Here is a 20,573-nt window from a genome sequence, read left to right on the forward strand (position 1 = left end):
ATTGGTTGGACTGGAGATGGGATTATTAGATGCTATATTGAGACTGAGTCTGACAGATGTACTGAGATTAACTGTTTGACTTCCTCTCTACAGGACCCCAAGGCTGTTAAACTGGGGAATGACCAGGCAGACACTCCGGGCACTCCAGACACCACCGCCCTTCAGCTTCCCCCAGCCCCGCAGCCTCCCTCGGTTCCCCACATCCCCTTGGTTTCAGACGACCCATCTCTGAAGCCCAGTCCTCTAACCAACGGCCAACACTCCTCTGAGTCCCTCACAACCCCTATCACAACCACTGTTACCACCAACACTCTCCCTCCTCCCTACAACAACACCAACAGTGAGCCCCAGACAGAGAAGCCTGAAGGGCAGAACAGCGCTTACACCCTCCCTGACCCTCCCTTTCCTGGCCTGGGTGGTGGCATGTGTGCTGGGTATGGCAGCCTGTCTCGTGGTGGTGTCCACCACAGCTCCCTCCACACCTACTGGCCCTCCAGGAACTACCAGCCCCAGCCTGGGGGTCACTACACCCTGCCCCTCCCCAGGGACATCTACGGCCAGGTGGGCCTGACCAACCAAACCGAGAGGGAAGGACCAGGGGATGACACACTGGGTGGAATTCACCAGCTCAGACCCATCACTACCATGGAGCTCCTGAGGGAACCTTCCAGAACCAGGTTAGGATATGGGCTAGCTAGTTAGGCACAAGCATGACAGCAGAACTCCATAGCAGCAGATCCAAGCTAATAAGACTGGTGAGTTACTTAAACTCAGAGGATGGACAATAGTAAAAGGATATTACATTTTTACCACACAAATATCAATACTCTCTCTGTAAATGAGTTTACCCTTAACAAAAGCTAATGCTTTCTTCAAGACAGGGCATTGATTTTCGCTGTGTGTATGTAGTCATTCGGAAAATGAGGGCATATTCTGTGTAATACTGATAAATAGAAGAGGAGTCATGTACTCTATCATTATCTGCATAAATGCTGTTTTCAGTGAAGAGAGAACTCTTCATCATACATACTGACCCTCACAATCTGATTCAATTGCTTGTATGTAGTTTATGAACACATTTCCAAAAGAGGAGACTAGCGAATCATACCATACAACTCAACACATTATTTCAGCTCAATATGGATTAGAACCTGTCAATGTCCATATTGCATTCCATAGCAGTGTGCCCCAGTAGGAGCTGCTAGCTGTAGTAGTCCCTGTGGTGTCAACATGGTGAGTAGGGCAAGAGAGATGACCAGCGGTTTAGGAGCATGTGGTGTCAATCAGGGGAAGCTGCTTGCCACCAGTCGATAAATAAGGTTTCACCTGTATTACTGACTGACAGCAGCACTTTCCTCAGCTCATAAGCTGTGAATGAGCTGTTTACAGAGGCTACTGGACACCCTCTCTCCTCCCTCTACCTCTGTCTCTCTTTCCATATCTTTTGCGCTCTCTCTTTCTCTCCATATACCAGGAACTCAGGCTGTGAAGATAAAATATCTGTTTGCACAACTGTTCAGCTAAAACACCTGAGCAAATAACAGTGATTGTTCAACAAATAAAATCTAATTGTTTTCTGTGCTTTCTGTCTGTCTCTCTCTACATATAGGCCTCTCTCTTTCCCTTGTCTCAGCCCCCCCTCCCCACTTAACCCCTCCATCCCTTTATATTTTTTCAGAGGTGGATACGAGGAGGCTCTCATGTCCCAGGTGGATGGGGATCCCATCTCCTTCTTCCAGGCCATGTCCAGGACCCAGATGCTACAGTTCCCCCACAAGCGCAGTAGCATGGTCAGCCTGGACAGCATCCGTAAGGACCCCCGCTGGAGGGACCCCAACCTGAGTGAGGTCATCACCATGCTCAGCCACCCCATGGACCCGGTCAAGTCCAACGCCGCCGCCTACTTGCAGCACCTGTGCTACGAGAACGACCGCATAAAGCAGGACGTCAGGCAGCTGAAGGGGGTTCCAGTACTGGTGGGCCTCCTGGACCACCCTAAAGCCGAGGTTCACCGCAAGGCCTGTGGAGCCCTGAGGAACATCTCCTACGGGAAAGACCACCACAACAAGGTGGCCATCAAGAACTGTGACGGCATCCCGGCCCTGGTCAGACTGCTGAGGAAGTCCAGTAACATGGAGGTCACAGAGTTGGTCACAGGTACAGTGAGCCTATGACAGAATTCCTGTACGAACATCTCTGCAATGGTCATGAGTCACCCTGATTATTACCCAAACACCTCACTTGACTAACAGTAACTTACATATCCATATTATTTTACGTATAGGAACCCTGTGGAATCTGTCCTCCCATGAGCCTCTGAAGATGATGGTCATCAATCACGGGCTCCAGACGCTGACTGATGAGGTCATCATCCCCCACTCTGGCTGGAGGAGAGACCTCACTGAGCACTCAAGACCCCAGGAGACAGAGTGGACAACCGTGTTCAAGAACACCTCAGGGTGTCTCAGGTACAATATAGCAGCTACATAGATGACAAGGTCATGGAACCTTACATGAGTAATTGAGGGTTTATTGCTCCATTAATAGGACATTTCTAAATTGAACGTAATGGTAAATGAGTTACTGACAGCTTGCTAATAGTGACGCTATGCTAACTAATAGTGACGCTATGCTAACTTAATCCGCTCCACTAATAGACCTGTGTTGTCCCAGGAATGTGAGCTCAGATGGGGCAGAGGCTCGCCAGAGGCTGAGGGAGTGTGAGGGGCTGGTGGACGCTCTCCTCCATGCCCTACAGTCAGCGGTTGCCAACAAGAAGACAGACAATAAGGTGACCGCAGACATGGTTGAGCACATGTGAATTCCAACTAAAACACTATGGCGGGAGTGCGAATCAGTAAGGTAAACTCACCCCATTCCGTACAAATGTGCGCAACCGCAACATTCAAACGAGGCTACAAAGAAAACTAATGGGACTGTAGCGACTGTGTTGGCTTCAAAATCGGGGGTGTGAACTAGGTTTCTATTCAAGCGTTGATCGACATGGTCATGGCTCTATAGTATTGGAGAAAAGTTGAAAAAAATGGACCCTCCGTTACATCGTGACGTGTCATGTCGTAACGTACAGCATGCATAAAGCAACTATTTCTGTCTTACAATCTCTCTCCACCAGGTGTAGCACTTCTATCATCCTTTAAAAACAAGAAATGGACAGTGACGGGGTAAGGGGGGATACCTAGTCATTTTTTTCGTCATCATTACATGCAATCATCATTCTCAAAGCCGCTGTTTACTTCTAAGATCACTTTAGCGCCGCCCTAAAAACCCGATTCAAATTCGATTCAAACCTTCAAATAGGTATGTAATGACACATTATATAAACTCTTTATAGTGTTCTATTTACATTTTAGAGGCGATAAGGTTATAAGTTGGACAGATCGAGTGAAAAAAAGCAATTTTCCCACACGACATCTCTCCTTCTCACTATCACGCGTTAGTTTCACTTCGCCACCCGCCAATTTTTTAAAATACCCTACGGGGCTCATTGCCTGCTTGAATTATGCAGAAACGGGCAGTGTTTAGGTCATGTAATTGATTCTGTTGGAAAGGGGAGAAATTGTGCTTTACAATGGTATTGACATTACAGTTGATCTGGAAGTATTACGATTTTGGGGCGCTAAAATAAGGGCAATTGTACGGACCAAGGTGAGTTTATGTGAGTTTACGTTACATCAACCAAAAGTATTCTGGACCACATGTGTGAATCAGATCCTCCCTATATTCTATGCATCTTCTGTCTTTGATAAGCATCTTTGTGTTGTTTGTGCTCCTCTCTCTCAGTCAGTAGAGAACTGCGTCTGTATCCTGAGAAACCTCTCCTACCACGTCCACAAAGAGGTGCCAGGAGCGGAGCGATTTCAGGAACCCGTAGCCAATCAGGTGCCACGGTCAGGATCAGGAGGGAAGAAGAAGAATGAGGCAGACTGTTTTGGAGGGAAAAAGCCCAAGGGTCAGTTACCGTTTTGTTTTTTTCAATGACTTTGGCAAATTTTTCAGATGTAAGTGGTATATTAAAAAAACTCTGAGTACAAAACTCTTAACTGATAACACTTAATTCCCCCTATCTTATGTTCAGAATCTTTGATTGTGCATTCATTGGGGTTTAGTCATTCATGCAATATCAAAGTTCTGTGAAATACCATGAGCACCTTTTGTTTAGTCACCAATACATCAGATAATGTTAGGCTCAACAGTCAGTCATTTTAACTACATTTTAATCCAATAGCAAAAAATACAAGATACACATTTCAAAACTGTGCTTTTTGAAGTACTAAATAGAAAGAATAGTAGATGGTGAATACAATTTTCCATACAGTATTTGAATATCTAAATTGACATGCATAAAACAATAAAGAAATGATATGTACCCAATGGCAGGTTGTGAGAAAAATATTTCAGTCTTACAGTTTCATTATCCTTATACAGTACATAAGCAGGACAAATAATCAGAAATAGGGGTATTGTAAAGCAGTTGGCTACTGTAAAAACGTACCTGTAACGATCGTCGTTGGAATGAGGTGAGGACCAAAGCGCAGAGTGGTATATGTTCATGATGATATTTATTTAAACTCAGAACACTAAACAAAATAACAAAGAGAAAGAAACGAAACAGTTCTATAAGGTGACAAAACACACTAGACAGAAAATAACCACCCACAAAACACAATCGAAAACAGGCTAACTAAATATGGTTCTCAATCAGGGACAACGATTGACAGCTGCCTCTGATTGAAAACCATACCAGGCCAAACACAGAAATAGAAAATCATAGAAAAACGTACATAGACAACCCACCCAAATCACACCCTGACCATACTAAAACAAAAGAACAAAACAAAGGAAGGCCAGAACGTGACAGTACCATGGTGTTGTATGCTATTTCTGCCCCATGCAACATCAAATCAAATCAAATCAAATCAAATTTTATTTGTCACATACACATGGTTAGCAGATGTTAATGCGAGTGTAGCGAAATGCTTGTGCTTCTAGTTCCGACAATGCAGTAATAACGAGCAAGTAATCTAACTAACAATTCCAAAAAAAACTACTGTCATACACAGTGTAAGGGGATAAAGAATATGTACATAAGGATATATGAATGAGTGATGGTACAGAGCAGCATAGGCAAGATACAGTAGATGATATCGAGTACAGTATATACATATGAGATAAGTATGTAAACCAAGTGGCATAGTTAAAGTGGCTAGTGATACATGTATTACATAAGGATGCAGTCGATGATATAGAGTACAGTATCAACGTATGCATATGAGATGAACAATGTAGGGTAAGTAACATTATATAAGGTAGCATTGTTTAAAGTGGCTAGTGATATATTTACATCATTTCCCATCGATTCCCATGATTAAAGTGGCTGGAGTAGAGTCAGTGTCATTGACAGTGTGTTGGCAGTAGCCACTCAATGTTAGTGGTGGCTGTTTAACAGTCTGATGGCCTTGAGATAGAAGCTGTTTTTCAGTCTCTCGGTCCCAGCTTTGATGCACCTGTACTGACCTCGCCTTCTGGATGGCAGCGGGGTGAACAGGCAGTGGCTCGGGTGGTTGATGTCCTTGATGATCTTTATGGCCTTCCTGTAGCATCGGGTGGTGTAGGTGTCCTGGAGGGCAGGTAGTTTGCCCCCGGTGATGCGTTGTGCAGACCTCACTACCCTCTGGAGAGCCTTACGGTTGAGGGCGGTGCAGTTGCCATACCAGGCGGTGATACAGCCCGCCAGGATGCTCTCGATTGTGCATCTGTAGAAGTTTGTGAGTGCTTTTGGTGACAAGCCGAATTTCTTCAGCCTCCTGAGGTTGAAGAGGCGCTGCTGCGCCTTCCTCACGATGCTGTCTGTGTGAGTGGACCAATTCAGTTTGTCTGTGATGTGTATGCCGAGGAACTTAAAACTTGCTACCCTCTCCACTACTGTTCCATCGATGTGGATGGGGGGATGTTCCCTCTGCTGTTTCCTGAAGTCCACAATCATCTCCTTAGTTTTGTTGACGTTGAGTGTGAGGTTATTTTCCTGACACCACACTCCGAGGGCCCTCACCTCCTCCCTGTAGGCCGTCTCGTCGTAGTTGGTAATCAAGCCTACCACTGTTGTGTCGTCCGCAAACTTGATGATTGAGTTGGAGGCGTGCATGGCCACGCAGTCGTGGGTGAACAGGGAGTACAGGAGAGGGCTCAGAACGCACCCTTGTGGGGCCCCAGTGTTGAGGATCAGCGGGGAGGAGATGTTGTTGCCTACCCTCACCACCTGGGGGCGGCCCGTCAGGAAGTCCAGTACCCAGTTGCACAGGGCGGGGTCGAGACCCAGGGTCTCGAGCTTGATGACGAGCTTGGAGGGTACTATGGTGTTGAATGCCGAGCTGTAGTCGATGAACAGCATTCTCACATAGGTATTCCTCTTGTCCAGATGGGTTAGGGCAGTGTGCAGTGTGGTTGAGATTGCATCGTCTGTGGACCTATTTGGGCGGTAAGCAAATTGGAGTGGGTCAAGGGTGTCAGGTAGGGTGGAGGTGATATGGTCCTTGACTAGTCTCTCAAAGCACTTCATGATGACGGATGTGAGTGCTACGGGCGGTAGTCGTTTAGCTCAGTTACCTTAGCTTTCTTGGGAACAGGAACAATGGTGGCCCTCTTGAAGCATGTGGGAACAGCAGACTGGTATAGGGATTGATTGAATATGTCCGTAAACACACCGGCCAGCTGGTCTGCGCATGCTCTGAGGGCGCGGCTGGGGATGCCGTCTGGGCCTGCAGCCTTGCGAGGGTTAACACGTTTAAATGTCTTACTCACTTCGGCTGCAGTGAAGGAGAGACCGCATGTTTCCGTTGCAGGCCGTGTCAGTGGCACTGTATTGTCCTCAAAGCGGGCAAAAAGTTATTTAGTCTGCCTGGGAGCAAGACATCCTGGTCCGTGACTGGGCTGGGTTTCTTCCTGTAGTCCGTGATTGACTGTAGACCCTGCCACATACCTCTTGTGTCTGAGCCGTTGAATTGAGATTCTACTTTGTCTCTGTACTGGCGCTTAGCTTGTTTGATAGCCTTGCGGAGGGAATAGCTGCACTGTTTGTATTCAGCCATGTTACCAGACACCTTGCCCTGATTAAAAGCAGTGGTTCGTGCCTTCAGTTTCACACGAATGCTGCCATCAATCCACGGTTTCTGGTTAGGGAATGTTTTAATCGTTGCTATGGGAACGACATCTTCAACGCACGTTCTAATGAACTCGCACACCGTATCAGCGTATTCGTCAATGTTGTTGTCTGACGCAATACGAAACATCTCCCAGTCCACGTGATGGAAGCAGTCTTGGAGTGTGGAGTCAGCTTGGTCGGACCAGCGTTGGACAGACCTCAGCGTGGGAGCTTCTTGTTTTAGTTTCTGTCTGTAGGCAGGGATCAACAAAATGGAGTCGTGGTCAGCTTTTCCGAAAGGGGGGCGGGGCAGGGCCTTATATGCGTTGCGGAAGTTAGAGTAACAATGATCCAGGGTCTTTCCACCCCTGGTTGCGCAATCGATATGCTGATAAAATTTAGGGAGTCTTGTTTTCAGATTAGCCTTGTTAAAATCCCCAGCTACAATGAATGCAGCCTCGGATAAATCGTTTCCAGTTTGCAGAGAGTTAAGTAAAGTTCGTTCAGAGCCATCGATGTGTCTGCTTGGGGGGGGATATATACGGCTGTGATTATAATCGAAGAGAATTCTCTTGGTAGATAATGCGGTCTACATTTGATTGTGAGGAATTCTAAATCAGGTGAACAGAAGGATTTGAGTTCCTGTATGTTTCTTTCATCACACCATGTCACGTTGGCCATAAGACATACGCCCCCGCCCCTCTTCTTACCAGAAAGATGTTTGTTTCTGTCGGCGCGATGCGTGGAGAAACCCGCTGGCTGCACCGCTTCGGATTGCGTCTCTCCAGTTAGCCATGTTTCCGTGAAGCAGAGAACGTTACAGTCTCTGATGTCCCTCTGGAATGCTACCCTTGCTCGGATTTCATCAACCTTGTTGTCAAGAGACTGGACATTGGCAAGAAGAATGCTAGGGAGTGGTGCACGATGTGCCCGTCTCCGGAGTCTGACCAGAAGACCGCTTCGTTTCCCTCTTTTTCTGAGTCGTTTTTTTTTTTTTTTTTTGGTTGCTGCATGTGATCCACTCGGTTACACTGGTTGTAAGGCAGAACACAGGATCCGCGTCGCGAAAAACATATTCTTGGTCGTACTGATGGTGAGTTGACGCTGATCTTATATTCAGTAGTTCTTGTCGGCTGTATGTAAAGAAACCTAAGATGACCTGGGGTACTAGTGTAAGAAATAACACGTAAAAAAACAAAAAACTGCATAGTTTCCTAGGAACGCGAAGCGAGGCGGCCATCTCTGTCGGCGCCGGAAGTACAACATTGTTCAAGCGCAATGGCAATTGCGCAATGGCAATTTTAGCATGTAACTCTTGGTGGAGCAAACTCAACCATTTTTTGGGGGGATGCATGCCAGCAAAGCCACTACACAATACAACACTAAACAATACATTAATTGCATTATAACGGTGACAAACGCGCCCAAAAACTGTTAGGGCCTACATAAATCTGTCCCAACAGCAGAACTTTCTTTTCAGCACCATGGAGGGAATCCTTACCACTGCGACACCCGGCTATCAGCGGAGCCTATTCTGGCAGCAAAACAGTTCATTCGGCCTAATTTACTGCCTTAAAAAAACATAGCTGATATGGCTGACTTGCTTAAACAAATGTGGTTTCTACTGACAATTAAGATATACAAACTATGGAATAAGGGAATGATGAGCGGTAAGAGGCAATCTGTAATTTCGATTAAGTCATTAATGAGCGAGCTAAGATGGACTAAGTCAATACAACGATTTGTTCAGTACTTTTGAAATGTACAGCGACAGAATTCAGAACATGGACTGTTCTTACAGTATTCTCCCTGTACACCAAGTCATAACTGTAGGATAAATAAAGGGGGCATATAAGCAGAGACGATGAAAGCTCTTACAATATTCAATGATGACATTTATCTAAAACAGGCTATAGGCTACATGTGCACCACCAAGTCAGAACAGTAGGCTAAGTTATTCTTAGGGCTAGTTAATCTAACTGCATTGTCCGATTTACAATAGGCTTTACAGCAAAAGCATGCCATGCGATTGTTTGAGGACGGCGCCCCACATCAAAATATTTTTCAACCAGCACAGGCTTCATATAATCACAAATAACGATTAAATATTCACTTACTTTTTGAAAATCTTCCTCTGATTTGCAATCCAAAGGGTCCCAGCTACAACATGTATGGTCATTTTGTTAGATAAAATCCTTCTTTATATCCCAAAAAGTCTGTTTAGTTGGTGCCATCGATTTGCGTAATCCACTTGTTCAACATGCAGAGAAAGGAATTCAAAAAGCTACCTCTAAACTTTGTTAAAACAAGTCAAAATACATTTATATCTAATCCTCAGGTACCCTAAAATGTAATTAAACTATAATATTTCATACGGGTAGATGTATGTTCAATAGGAAAGTAAAATTAGCAGGTGCATGTCCTCTTCATCGTGCGTGCGCACAGACTGATTTCCAACTCTGACTCCCTGTACCAAAACTAAAAATTCTTCCTCGTTTGGGAAGAAACAAGCCTGAAACCTCGAACAAAGACTGTTGACATCTAGTGGAAGCCATAGGAATTGCAATCTGGGAGCTGGAATTGCAAATGCCCCATGGTCCATGCTCCTACAGTGGAATGCTATCAAAAAAAATACATTCTGGTTGGTTTTTCCTTTGGAATTTTTCCTACCATATCAATTGTGTTATAGTCTCATACATTATTTTAACATTTATAAAAACTTCAAAGTGTTTTATATCCAATGGTACCAGTTATATGCATATCCTGGCTTCTGGGCCTGAGTAACAGGAAGTTTAGCTTGGGCATGTCAGTCAGACAGGAAGTGGAGAAAAATAGACCCTAGCCTGAAATGATGAGTGGGAAAGGGACCAAATTATTAGGGTGAGGCACATGGGATACTAACATCTTACTACACAACATAGTATTACTTTCTTAGCTATACTATACATATCTCCCTGGCAAATTACATAATTTACACAGCAGCATACAAAATATTTTTGGACTCACCTTGTTGTGCTGGGCTCACTTGAACAGGAATGTGGCGTGGCGGTCCTTCTTGTGGGAAGAGTTTGTCATCAAACTTTGCCATCAAAGTCTGGCATTCTCTGGATTTATGGTGCTTTCAAGACAACTGGAAACAAAAACAAAAAACAAGGTCGAATCATGATGTCGGTGATCTTCAGGTTGGAGCTCTAGAAAGAGGCCAGAGTTCCCAATTTAGATTTCTGACTCCACAAATTTCTTGTTGATAAACTATAGTTTTGGCAAGTCTGTTAGGACATCTACTTTGTGCATAACACAAGTATTTTTTCTAACAATTGCTAACAGACAGATTATTTCACTGTATCACAATTCTAGTGGGTCAGAAGTTTACATACACTAAGTTGACTGTGCCTTTAAACAGCTTGGAAAATTCCATAAAATTATGTCATGGCTTTAGAAGCTTCTGATAGGCTAATTGACATCACTTGAGTCAATTGGAGGTGTACCTGTGGATGCATTTCAAGGCCTACCTTCAAACTCAGTGCCTCTTTGCTTGACATCAAGGGAAAATCCAAAGAAATCAGACAAGACTTCAGAAAAAATATTGTAGACCTCCACAAGTCTGGTTTATCCTTGGGAGCAATTTTCAAACGCCTGAAGGTACCATGTTCATCTGTACAAACAATAGTACGCAAGTATAAACAACATGGGACCACGCAGCCGTCATACCGCTCAGGAAGGAGACGCGTTCTGTCTCCTAGAGATGAACGTACTTTGGTGTGAAAAGTGCAACTCAATCCAAGAACAACAGCAAAGGACCTTGTGAAGATGCTGGAGGAAACAGGTACAAAAGTATCTATGTCCACAGTAAAACGAGTCCAATATCATCATAACCTGAAAGGCCGCTCAGCAAGGAAGAAGCTACTGCTCCAAAACTGCAATAAAAAAGCCAGACTACGGTTTGTAACTGTACATGGGGACAAAGATCGTACTTTTTGGAGAAATGTCCTCTGGTCTGATGAAATAAAAATAGAACTGTTTGGCCATAATGACCATTGTTATGTTTGGAGGGAAAAGGGGGAGGCTTGCAAGCCGAAGAACACCATCCCAACCATGAAGCACAGAGGATGGCAGCATCATGATGTGGGGGTGCTTTGCTGCAGGAGGGACTGGTGCACTTCACAAAATAGATGGCTTCATGAGGGAGGAAAATTATGTGAATATATTGAAGCAACATCTCAAGACATCAGTCAGGAAGTTAGAGCTTGGTCGCAAATTGGTCTTCCAAATGGACAATGACCCCAGGCATACTTCCAAAGGACAACAAAGTCAAGGTATTGGAGTGGCCGTCACAAAGCCCTAACCTCAATCCCATAGAAAATTTGTGGGCAGAACTGAAAAAGCGTGTGCGAGCAAGGAGGCATACAAACCTGACTCTACACCAGCTCTGTCAGGAAGAGTCAAAATTCACCAAACTTATTGTAGGAAACTTGTCGAAGGCTACCGAAATGTTTGACCCAAGTTAAACAATTTAAAGGCAATGCTACCAAATACTAATTGAGTGTATGTGAACTTCTGACCCACTGGGAATGTGATAAAAGAAATAAAAGCTGAAATATATCATTCTCTCTACTATTATTCTGACATTTCACATTCTTAAAATAAAGTGGTTATCCTAACTGACCTCAAACAGGGAATTGTTACTCTGATGATTTATTTATTTCACCTTTATTTAACCAGGTAGGCAAGTTGAGAACAAGTTCTCATTTACAATTGCGACCTGGCCAAGATAAAGCAAAGCAGGTCGACACATACAACAACACAGAGTCATACATGGAGTAAAACAAACATACAGTCAATAATACAGTAGAAAAATAAGTCTATGTGAGCAAATGTGCTAATGTGAGCAAGTGAGGTGAGATAAGGGAGGTAAAGGCAAAAAAAGGCCATGGTGGCGAAGTAAATACAATATAGCAAGTAAAACACTGGAATGGTTGATTTGCAGTGGAAGAATGTGCAAAGTAGAGATATAAACAATGTGGTGCAAAGGAGCAAAATAAATAAATAAATAAATACAGTAGGGAAAGAGGTAGTTGTTTGGGCTAAATTATAGATGGGCTATGTACAGGTGCAGTAATCTGTGAGCTGCTCTGTCAGCTTGTGCTTAAAGCTAGTGAGGGAGATGTGTTTCCAGTTTCAGAGATTTTTGTAGTTTGTTCCAGTCATTGGCAGCAGAGAACTGGAAGGAGAGGCGGCCAAAGGTGGTTTTGGGGGTGACCAGAGAGATATACCTACTGGAGCGCGTGCTACAGGTGGGTGCTGCTATGGTGACCATTGAGCTGAGATAAGGGGGGACTTACCTAGCAGGGTCTTGTAGATGACCTGGAGCCAGTGGGTTTGGCGACGAGTATGAAGCGAGGGTCAGCCAACGATAGCGTACAGGTCGCAGTGGTGGGTAGTATATGGGGCTTTGGTGACAAAGCGGATGGCACTGTAATAGACTGCATCCAATTTATTAAGTAGGGTATTGGAGGCTATTTTGTAAATGACATCGCCGAAGTCGAGGATTGGTAGGATGATCAGTTTTACAAGGGTATGTTTGGCAGCATGAGTGAAGGATGCTTTGTTGCGAAATAGGAAGCCAATTCTAGATTTAACTTTGAATTGGAGATGTTTGATGTGAGTCTGGAAGGAGAGTTTACAGTCTAACCAGACACCTAGGTATATTAAATGTCAGGAAGTGTGAAAAACTGAGTTTAAATGTATTTGGCTAAGGTGTATGTAAACTTCCGACTTCAACTGTACTTTTTATCTATAATTTCTCTTCATATGACAAGGACTGAAAAGGATTTGCCACTAGATTGTTGACTTGATTCATGATGATGACTGCTTGTCTAGCTTGCTAGCTAAGATTTTGAAAGTATGAAGTTGACATGATCAGTCCAATCAAAGCTTCAGTAAATATAACGTGATTTGATGCCATTTTATCTGTGACCAATGATCTTGAGCCTTCTTGGATGGGCACTTCTAATGTAACTCTGTGGAGGCACCCAAGGGGCATGAATTTTCGAGCTCTCCTTGTAGACTTTGCAGTGACGTAGTGTCCTCATGAGTGACAGAACACTGAGCCAATCACGGCGCAACTAGAGAACTTTACCAATGGCTACGCTCTGTATTTTCCGCTGGCTGCCCCACCACCACAGAAAGCACTGAGCTAGGCTGAAATACATGCATTTTGGAGCTGCCTTAGGCAAGAAAGCAAAAAAGAGCCCACGTTTGTATGTGGCTTTATTAACTCAAAATATATATTTTTAACATTGTTTGCAAACTGATTTAGGGCTCAGAGCCCCACCTGCCCTGAATGTATCAATGAAATCAGATAATGAATGGAAAACAGCATATTGTTACACATACAACCCAGGTATTTCAGCAGTGCATTGTTCCAAATGGTAGCACATGAGTGACTCTTTTCATTTTGTCCTATTGACGCACACTGGCTGATCAAGAATGATCATGCAGTAATTAAGGCCACATCCAGTTCATTGTATTGTTAACAAATTAAAAGAAAATCATATAAAAAGTTAAAAAAGTGAATATTGCATTTTGAAAAGCAGATAGATTAAATATGTATCCAAATGAAAAGGTGCAGCGAACAAGTGCCTTTGTGAATTTGTTTGTTGTACTTGGTCAATTGAAAGTGTGCTTAGAGTTTCTAAAAATGAGCCATTTTGATGGTCTGTTAAGATTTTTGTGCTTAGAGTTGTGAAATGTACCACATACTTTGGCAAGCATGTAATAGGTGTAGAATTGGGTGATTTCTGGGGTGTCGTTTGTATTGCTGTAATGCTATATTTGTCATTTGAAAATGTCTTCCTTATTTGTCTTTTGATTTGTTTCCTTCCATCACCATTCACAAGAGGAGTGGTTCAATCAAAGTAAGTCTGTCTAAATAAATGAATTATATTTGACAATCAAAAAATGTAGTTTAATTCCAAAACGCTATATATGTATATATTCTCAAAAATGTTGGTAAAATAGCCTTTATTGTTTAAAGAAATTATGAAAGAGATTGATGAGTTTTCTCACTAACTATGGCATGGTATTGTTCAATGATAGACATGTATTTGTTTAAAATCTATTACTTGGTTTCATTTCAGAGAGACAAATAATACTATATATCTGCCTCACTCTCAGAGAAATAAGTTGTATTGCTAGGTATTGCACAGATAAATGTAATAAATAACTACATTTTTTATGAAGAAATTTACAAATGATACATTTATCAAATCAAATGAAATTGTATTTGACACAGGCACCGAATACAGCAAGTGTAGACCTTACAGTGAAATGCTTACTTACAAGGCCTTATCCAACAATGTAGTTTTCAGAAGAAATACCAAAACAATAAGAAATAAAAGTACAAATAATTAAAGAGCAAATAGGGGCAATGCAAATAGCCTGGGTAGCCATGTGATTAGATGTTCAGGAGTCTTATGGCTTGGGGGTAGAAGCTGTTTAGAAGCCTCTTGGACCTAGACTTGGCGCTCCGGTACCGCTTGCCTTGTGGTAGCAGAAAGAACAGTCTGTGATTAGGGTGGCAGGAGACAATTTTTAGGTCCTTCCTCTGACACCGACTAGTATAGAGATCCTGGATGGCAGTAAGCTTTGCCCCAGTGATGTACTGTGCCGTACGCACTACCCTCTGTAGTGACGTGCGATTGGAGGCCGAGCAGTTGCCCTTCCAGGCAGTGATGCAACCCGTCAGGATGCTCTCGATGGTGCAGCTGTAGAATGTTTTGAGGACCTGAGGACCCATGCCAAATAATTTCAGTCTCCTGGGGGGGAATAGGTTTTGTTGTGCCCTCTTCACGACTGTCTTGGTGTGCTTGGACCATGTTAGTTTGTTGGTGATGTGGACGCCAAGGAACTTGAAGCTCTCAACCTGCTCCACTACAGCCATGTCGATGAGAATGGGGGCATGCTCGGCCCTCCTTTTCCTGTAGTCCACAATAATTTCCTTTGTCTTGATCACATTGAGGGAGAGGTTGTTATCCTTGCACCATCCTTCCTCTCTATAGGCTGTCTCGTCGTTGTCGGTGATCAGGCCATCGGCAAACTTAATGACGGTCTTGGAGTTGTGCCTGGCCGGACTGAGCACGCACCCCTGAGGGGCCCCCGTGTTGAGGATCAGCTTGGCTGATGTGTTGTTACCTACCCTTACCACCTAGGGGCGACCTATCAGGAAGTCCAGGATCCAGTTGCAGAGGGACGTGTTTAGTCCCAGGGTCCTTAGCTTAGTGATGAGCTTTGAGGGCACGACTTCAACACCATCATTAAGTTTGCTGATGACACAACAGTGGTAGGTCTGATCACCGACAACGACGAGACAGCCTATAGGGAGGAGGTCAGAGACCTGACCGTGTGGTGACATCAATATAAGAATTTGTTTTAATTTCAATACAGTAATATGAAGCTCTTATCGACTGACTCTTTAGTCCAGGGGTTCCCAAACTGTTTCACTCAGGCCCCCCTTCCACCGTTGGGAAACATCCCTTGCCCACCCTGCACGCCACATCTATTTCTATGGGCACAAGCACTGTTCATGACATAAACTGTTTAGGTTTGAAGCATATTTGAAGCAATTTTACACTTTGTCATGGAGTGCAGAAGATATTGTGCAGTTTTAAAGCTAATGTTCTTGCAATTCTATGCATTTTGCCATTTCTAATGTGTATTCATGTGATGTTTGAGTGACTCAAACAATACGACATGATTCAGGGATTCAGGATTCCCACAGATTGAGAAGTTCTAGTTCATTATTGATGCTTTGCCTATTTGTTGGTTAGTCACAAAGCGTAGCAGGATTTCTGTGGGGCCGACGTTGTTGATGCACTTATTAATGAAGCTGGTGACAGATGTAGGAAAATCGCTGAACGTATTCCATATTCCATAGAGCAGGGTTCCCAACTGGCAGCGATTTTATTTGTCCCCCAAAGTTTTCAGAGCAAAAAAAAAACGTTTTAATTGTTGGACCTAAAATATTGTAAAAACTCTAGCATATCAGCTCTGAGTGATTTTCATTTAGGAAATCTGTATTCCCACATATGTGCAACTATGGGGCTTCTTGTGGTTCATTTGCAGTCTACAAATGATTTGTAATTATATTCTGGCCCCCTGACCTTCCGTTCAAGAAAAAAAATCAGTCCGCAGCTGAATTTAGTTGATGATCCCAGCCAAAGAGTTATGTTCAGATTTGCCAAATGGAGGGCGAGGGAGAGCTTTGTATGCATCTCTGTGTGTGGAGTAAAGATGATCTACAGTTTTTTTTGCCTTTAGCTGCACGGTGACATACTGTTAGAAATGAGGTACAACAGATTTCAGTTTTCAAAAACAATATTTTCATTCACATCTAAAATCAATGAATAAAAAAATCAGAAAACAGTAATATTTTACACACGCATGAAGGTACTCATAAGCAATCAATTCTGATGAAAAAAAAAACACAAATGTAAAAAATAGGTGCATATAGCGTTTTGGAAATAAACTCTTCAAATACATAATAATGTTCGGTCAACTATGAGACTCCAGGACCTCTTCTCTGTGGTTGCTTGCCCTGTTGTCTACCTCAAGTCTTGAGCTTCAATAGAAGACCTTGGTATTTCTGACTCATTATCATCGTCATGTCTTTATACACTTCCCATGTTTTGATATTTCCTATTTACTGTGTGTCATACCTTGAGATTTCAATTGTGCTTTTTGCTAACCACGGTCTGTGTGTGTGTGTGTGTGCATGCGTGCGTGCCTGCGTGTGTGTATTTTGTCTAGGCTGGAGAAACGGACCAGGTGACAAAAAATATGGTACACTGGATTTACCCAAACGCACACAACCAACGAAAGGTAAATATGTAGCATCTTTAGTGATCTGTGGATCTGCATTCCAAAGACCTACAGTGTGGAAAGCCTTAACCTTGGCATGAGGCATCTATAAAATGTATTGTGCATGATGTAGAATAGTTCCCAATGTGTTATAATGTCAAGAAGTGACTGGATTGTATGGGAACCAATCAGACACAAAAGTAGACCGTCTGAATGCTTTGATAGAACAACATGGTCCATACAAATGCTGTATGTCAGTTACTGTATGAGTACAATACAATATGGAATAGCTTGATGTGGTTTCTGTGGTTGCAGTACCTTCAGAAAGTATTCATACCCAAATCAAATCAAATTTGATTTGTCACATACACATGGTTAGCAGATGTTAATGCCAGTGTAGCGAAATGCTTGTGCTTTTAGTTCCGACCATGAAGTAATATCTAACCTAACAATTTCACAACAACTACCTTATACACACAAGTGTAAAGGAATGAATAAGAATATGTACATAAAAATATATAAATGAGTGATGACCGAACGACATAGAGTACAGAGTACAGTATATACATATGAGGTGAGTAATGGAGGGTATGTAAACATTATATAAAGTGGCATTGTTTAAAGTGGCTTGTGATACATTTATTACATTAATTTTTCCATTATTAAAGCGGCTAGAGTTGAGTCAGTATGTTGGCAGCAGCTACTCAATGTTAGTGATGGCTGTTTAACAGTCTGATGGCCTTGAGACAGAAGCTGTTTTTCAGTCTCTCGGTCCCCGCTTTGATGGACCTCGATTGTGCATCTGTAAAAGTTTGTGAGTGGTTTTGGTGACAAGCCAAATTTCTTCAGCCTCCTGAGGTTGAAGAGGCGCTGCTGCTCCTTCTTCACCACGCTGTCTGTGTGGGTGGACCATTTCAGTTTGTCCATGATGTGTAAGCCGAGGAACTTAAAACTTTACACCCTCTCCACTATTGTCCCGTCGATGTGGATAAGGGGCTGCTCCCTCTGCTGTTTCCTGAAGTCCACAATCATCTCCTTTGTTGTGTTGATGTTGAGTGTTAGGTTATTTTTTCTGACACCACACTCCGAGGGCCCTCACCTCCTCCCTGTAGGCCGTCTCGTCGTTGTTGGTAATCAAGCCTACCACTGTAGTGTCATCTGCAAACTTGATGATTGAGTTGGAAGCATGCATGGCCACGCAGTCGTGGGTGAACAGGGAGTTCAGGAGAGGGCTGAGAACGCACCCTTGTGGGGCCCCAGTGTTGAGGATCAGCGGGGTGGAGATGTTGTTACCTACCCTCACCACCTGGGGAGGCCCGTCAGGAAGTCCAGTACCCAGTTGCACAGGGCGAGGTCGAGAACCAGGGTCTCGAGCTTAATGACGAGTTTGGAGGGTACTATGGTGTTAAATGCTGAATATGTCCGTAAACACACCAGCCAGCTGGTCTGCGCATGCTCTGAGGACGCGGCTTGGGATGCCGTCTGGGCCTGCAGTCTTGCGAGGAGTTAACACGTTTAAATGTTTTACTCACGTTGGCTGCAGTGAAGGAGAGCCCACAGGTTTTGGTAGCGGGCCATGTCAGTGGCACTGTATTGTCCTCAAAGCGAGCAAAGAAGTTGTTTAGTTTGTCTGGGAGCAAGACATCGTGGTCCGCGACAGTAAGACATTGTGGTCCGCGACGGGGCTGGTTTTTCTTTTGTAGTCCGTGATTGACTGTAGACCCTGCCACATACATTACTCTATACTGACCCTTAGCTTGTTTGATTGCCTTGTGGAGGGAATAGCTACACTGTTGGTATTCGGTCATGTTTCCGGTCACGTTGCCCTGATTAAAAGCAGTGGTTCGCGCTTTCAGTTTTGCGCGAATGCTGCCATCAATCCACGTTTCTGGTTGAGGAATGTTTTAATAGACGCTGTGGGTACAACATCACCGATGCACTTGCTAATAAACTCGCTCACCGAATCAGCGTATTCATCAATGTTGTTGTTGGACGCTATGCGGAACATAATCCAGTCCAAGTGATCAAAGCAATCTTGAAGCGTGGAATCCAATTGGTCGGACCAGCTTTGAACAGACCTGAGCGCAGGTGCTTTCTGTTTTAGTTTCTGTCTATAGGCTGGGAGCAACAAAATGGAGTCATGTTCAGCTGTTGTGTTACAGCCTGAATTCAAAATGGATTCAATTGTTGTTGTTTTTTCCCTCACCCATCGACACACAGTACTCCATAATGACAAAGTGAAACACGTTTTTAGAAATGTTTGCAAATGTATTCATTTACATAAGTATTTACACGCCTGAGTCAATATATGTTGGCATCACCTTTGGCAGCGATTACCAATGTAAGTCTTTCTGGGTAAATCTAAGAGCTTTGCATACCTGGATTAAACAATATTTGCACATTCTATTTAAAAGTCTTCAAGCTCTGTCAAGTTGGTTATTGATCATTGCTAGACAGCCATTTCCAAGTCTTTCCATAGATTTTCAAGCTGATTTTAAGTAAAAACTGTAACTACGCCACGCGGTAACATTCAAAGTAATCTTGGTAAGCAACTCCAGTGACCTTGTGTTTTAGGTTATTGTCCTGCTGAAAGGTGAATTTATCTCCCAGTGTCTGTTGGAAAGCAGACTGAACCAGCTTTTCCTCTAGAATTCTGCCTGTGCATAGCCCTATTCCGTTTATTTTTATCCTAAAAAACTCTCTAGTCCTTGCCGATGACAAGCATACCCATAACATGATGCAACCACTACTTGAAAATATGAAGAGTGGTACTGTAATGTATTGTGTTTGCCACATTTATTGCAGTTTTACAGTATTTTAGTGTCTTATTGCAAACAGGATTCATTTTGGGAATATTTTTATTCTGTACAGACTTCCTTCTTTTCACTCTGCCATTTGGGTTAGTATTGTGGAGTAACTACAATGTTGTTGATCCATTGACAGTTTTCTCCTATCACAGCCATTAAACTCTGTGACTGTTTTAAAAGTGACCATTGGCCTCATGGTGAAATCTCTGAGCAGTTTCCTTCCTCTCAGGCAATTGAGTTAGGAAGGATGCCTGTATCATTGTAGTGACTGGGTGTATTGATACACCATCCAAAGTGTAATTAATAACTTTGCATTGTTCAATGTCTACTTTTTTTTTACCCATCTACCAATAGGGGGCCTTCTTTGCGAGGCACTGGAAAACCTCCCTGGTCTTTGTGGTTGAATCTGATTTTGAAATTCACAGATAATTGTATGTGTGGGGTACAGAGATGAGGTAGTTATTCAAAAGTAATGTTAAACACTATTATTGCACACAGAGTGAGTCCATGCAACTTATTATGTGACTTGTTAAGCACATTTTTACTCCTGAACTTATTTAGGATTGCCATAACAAAGGGGTTGAATAGTTATTGACTCAAGACATTTTAGCTTTTACTTTTTATTAATTTGTAAAAATGTCTAAAAACAGAATTCCACATTGCACATTGACATTGTAGGGAATTGTGTGAAAGCCAGTGACACAAATCTCAATTTAATCCATTTTAAATTCAGGCTGTAACACAAAGTC

General features: G+C 43.1%; 1 protein-coding gene across 3 annotated transcripts in view; it reads left to right on the forward strand.

Annotated features, from left to right (window-relative positions):
- The window catches only part of LOC112257536 (armadillo repeat protein deleted in velo-cardio-facial syndrome), a 33,784-nt gene that overhangs the window by 7,907 nt on the left and 5,304 nt on the right, over positions 1 to 20,573 (forward strand). For 2 of the 3 annotated variants that reach the window (XM_024431179.2, XM_024431178.2), the window contains exons 3-9: positions 94 to 677; positions 1,679 to 2,157; positions 2,285 to 2,468; positions 2,674 to 2,791; positions 3,802 to 3,970; positions 14,059 to 14,076; positions 16,967 to 17,038. In XM_024431179.2, coding sequence (XP_024286947.1) covers positions 94 to 677; positions 1,679 to 2,157; positions 2,285 to 2,468; positions 2,674 to 2,791; positions 3,802 to 3,970; positions 14,059 to 14,076; positions 16,967 to 17,038 — 1,624 coding nt within the window. The remainder of the gene's footprint in view (positions 1 to 93; positions 678 to 1,678; positions 2,158 to 2,284; positions 2,469 to 2,673; positions 2,792 to 3,801; positions 3,971 to 14,058; positions 14,077 to 16,966; positions 17,039 to 20,573) is intronic. The other variant, XM_024431180.2, reaches the window with a different exon arrangement.

The sequence above is a fragment of the Oncorhynchus tshawytscha genome, linkage group LG09 (assembly GCF_018296145.1).
Source record: "Oncorhynchus tshawytscha isolate Ot180627B linkage group LG09, Otsh_v2.0, whole genome shotgun sequence".
NCBI lineage: Eukaryota > Metazoa > Chordata > Actinopteri > Salmoniformes > Salmonidae > Oncorhynchus > Oncorhynchus tshawytscha.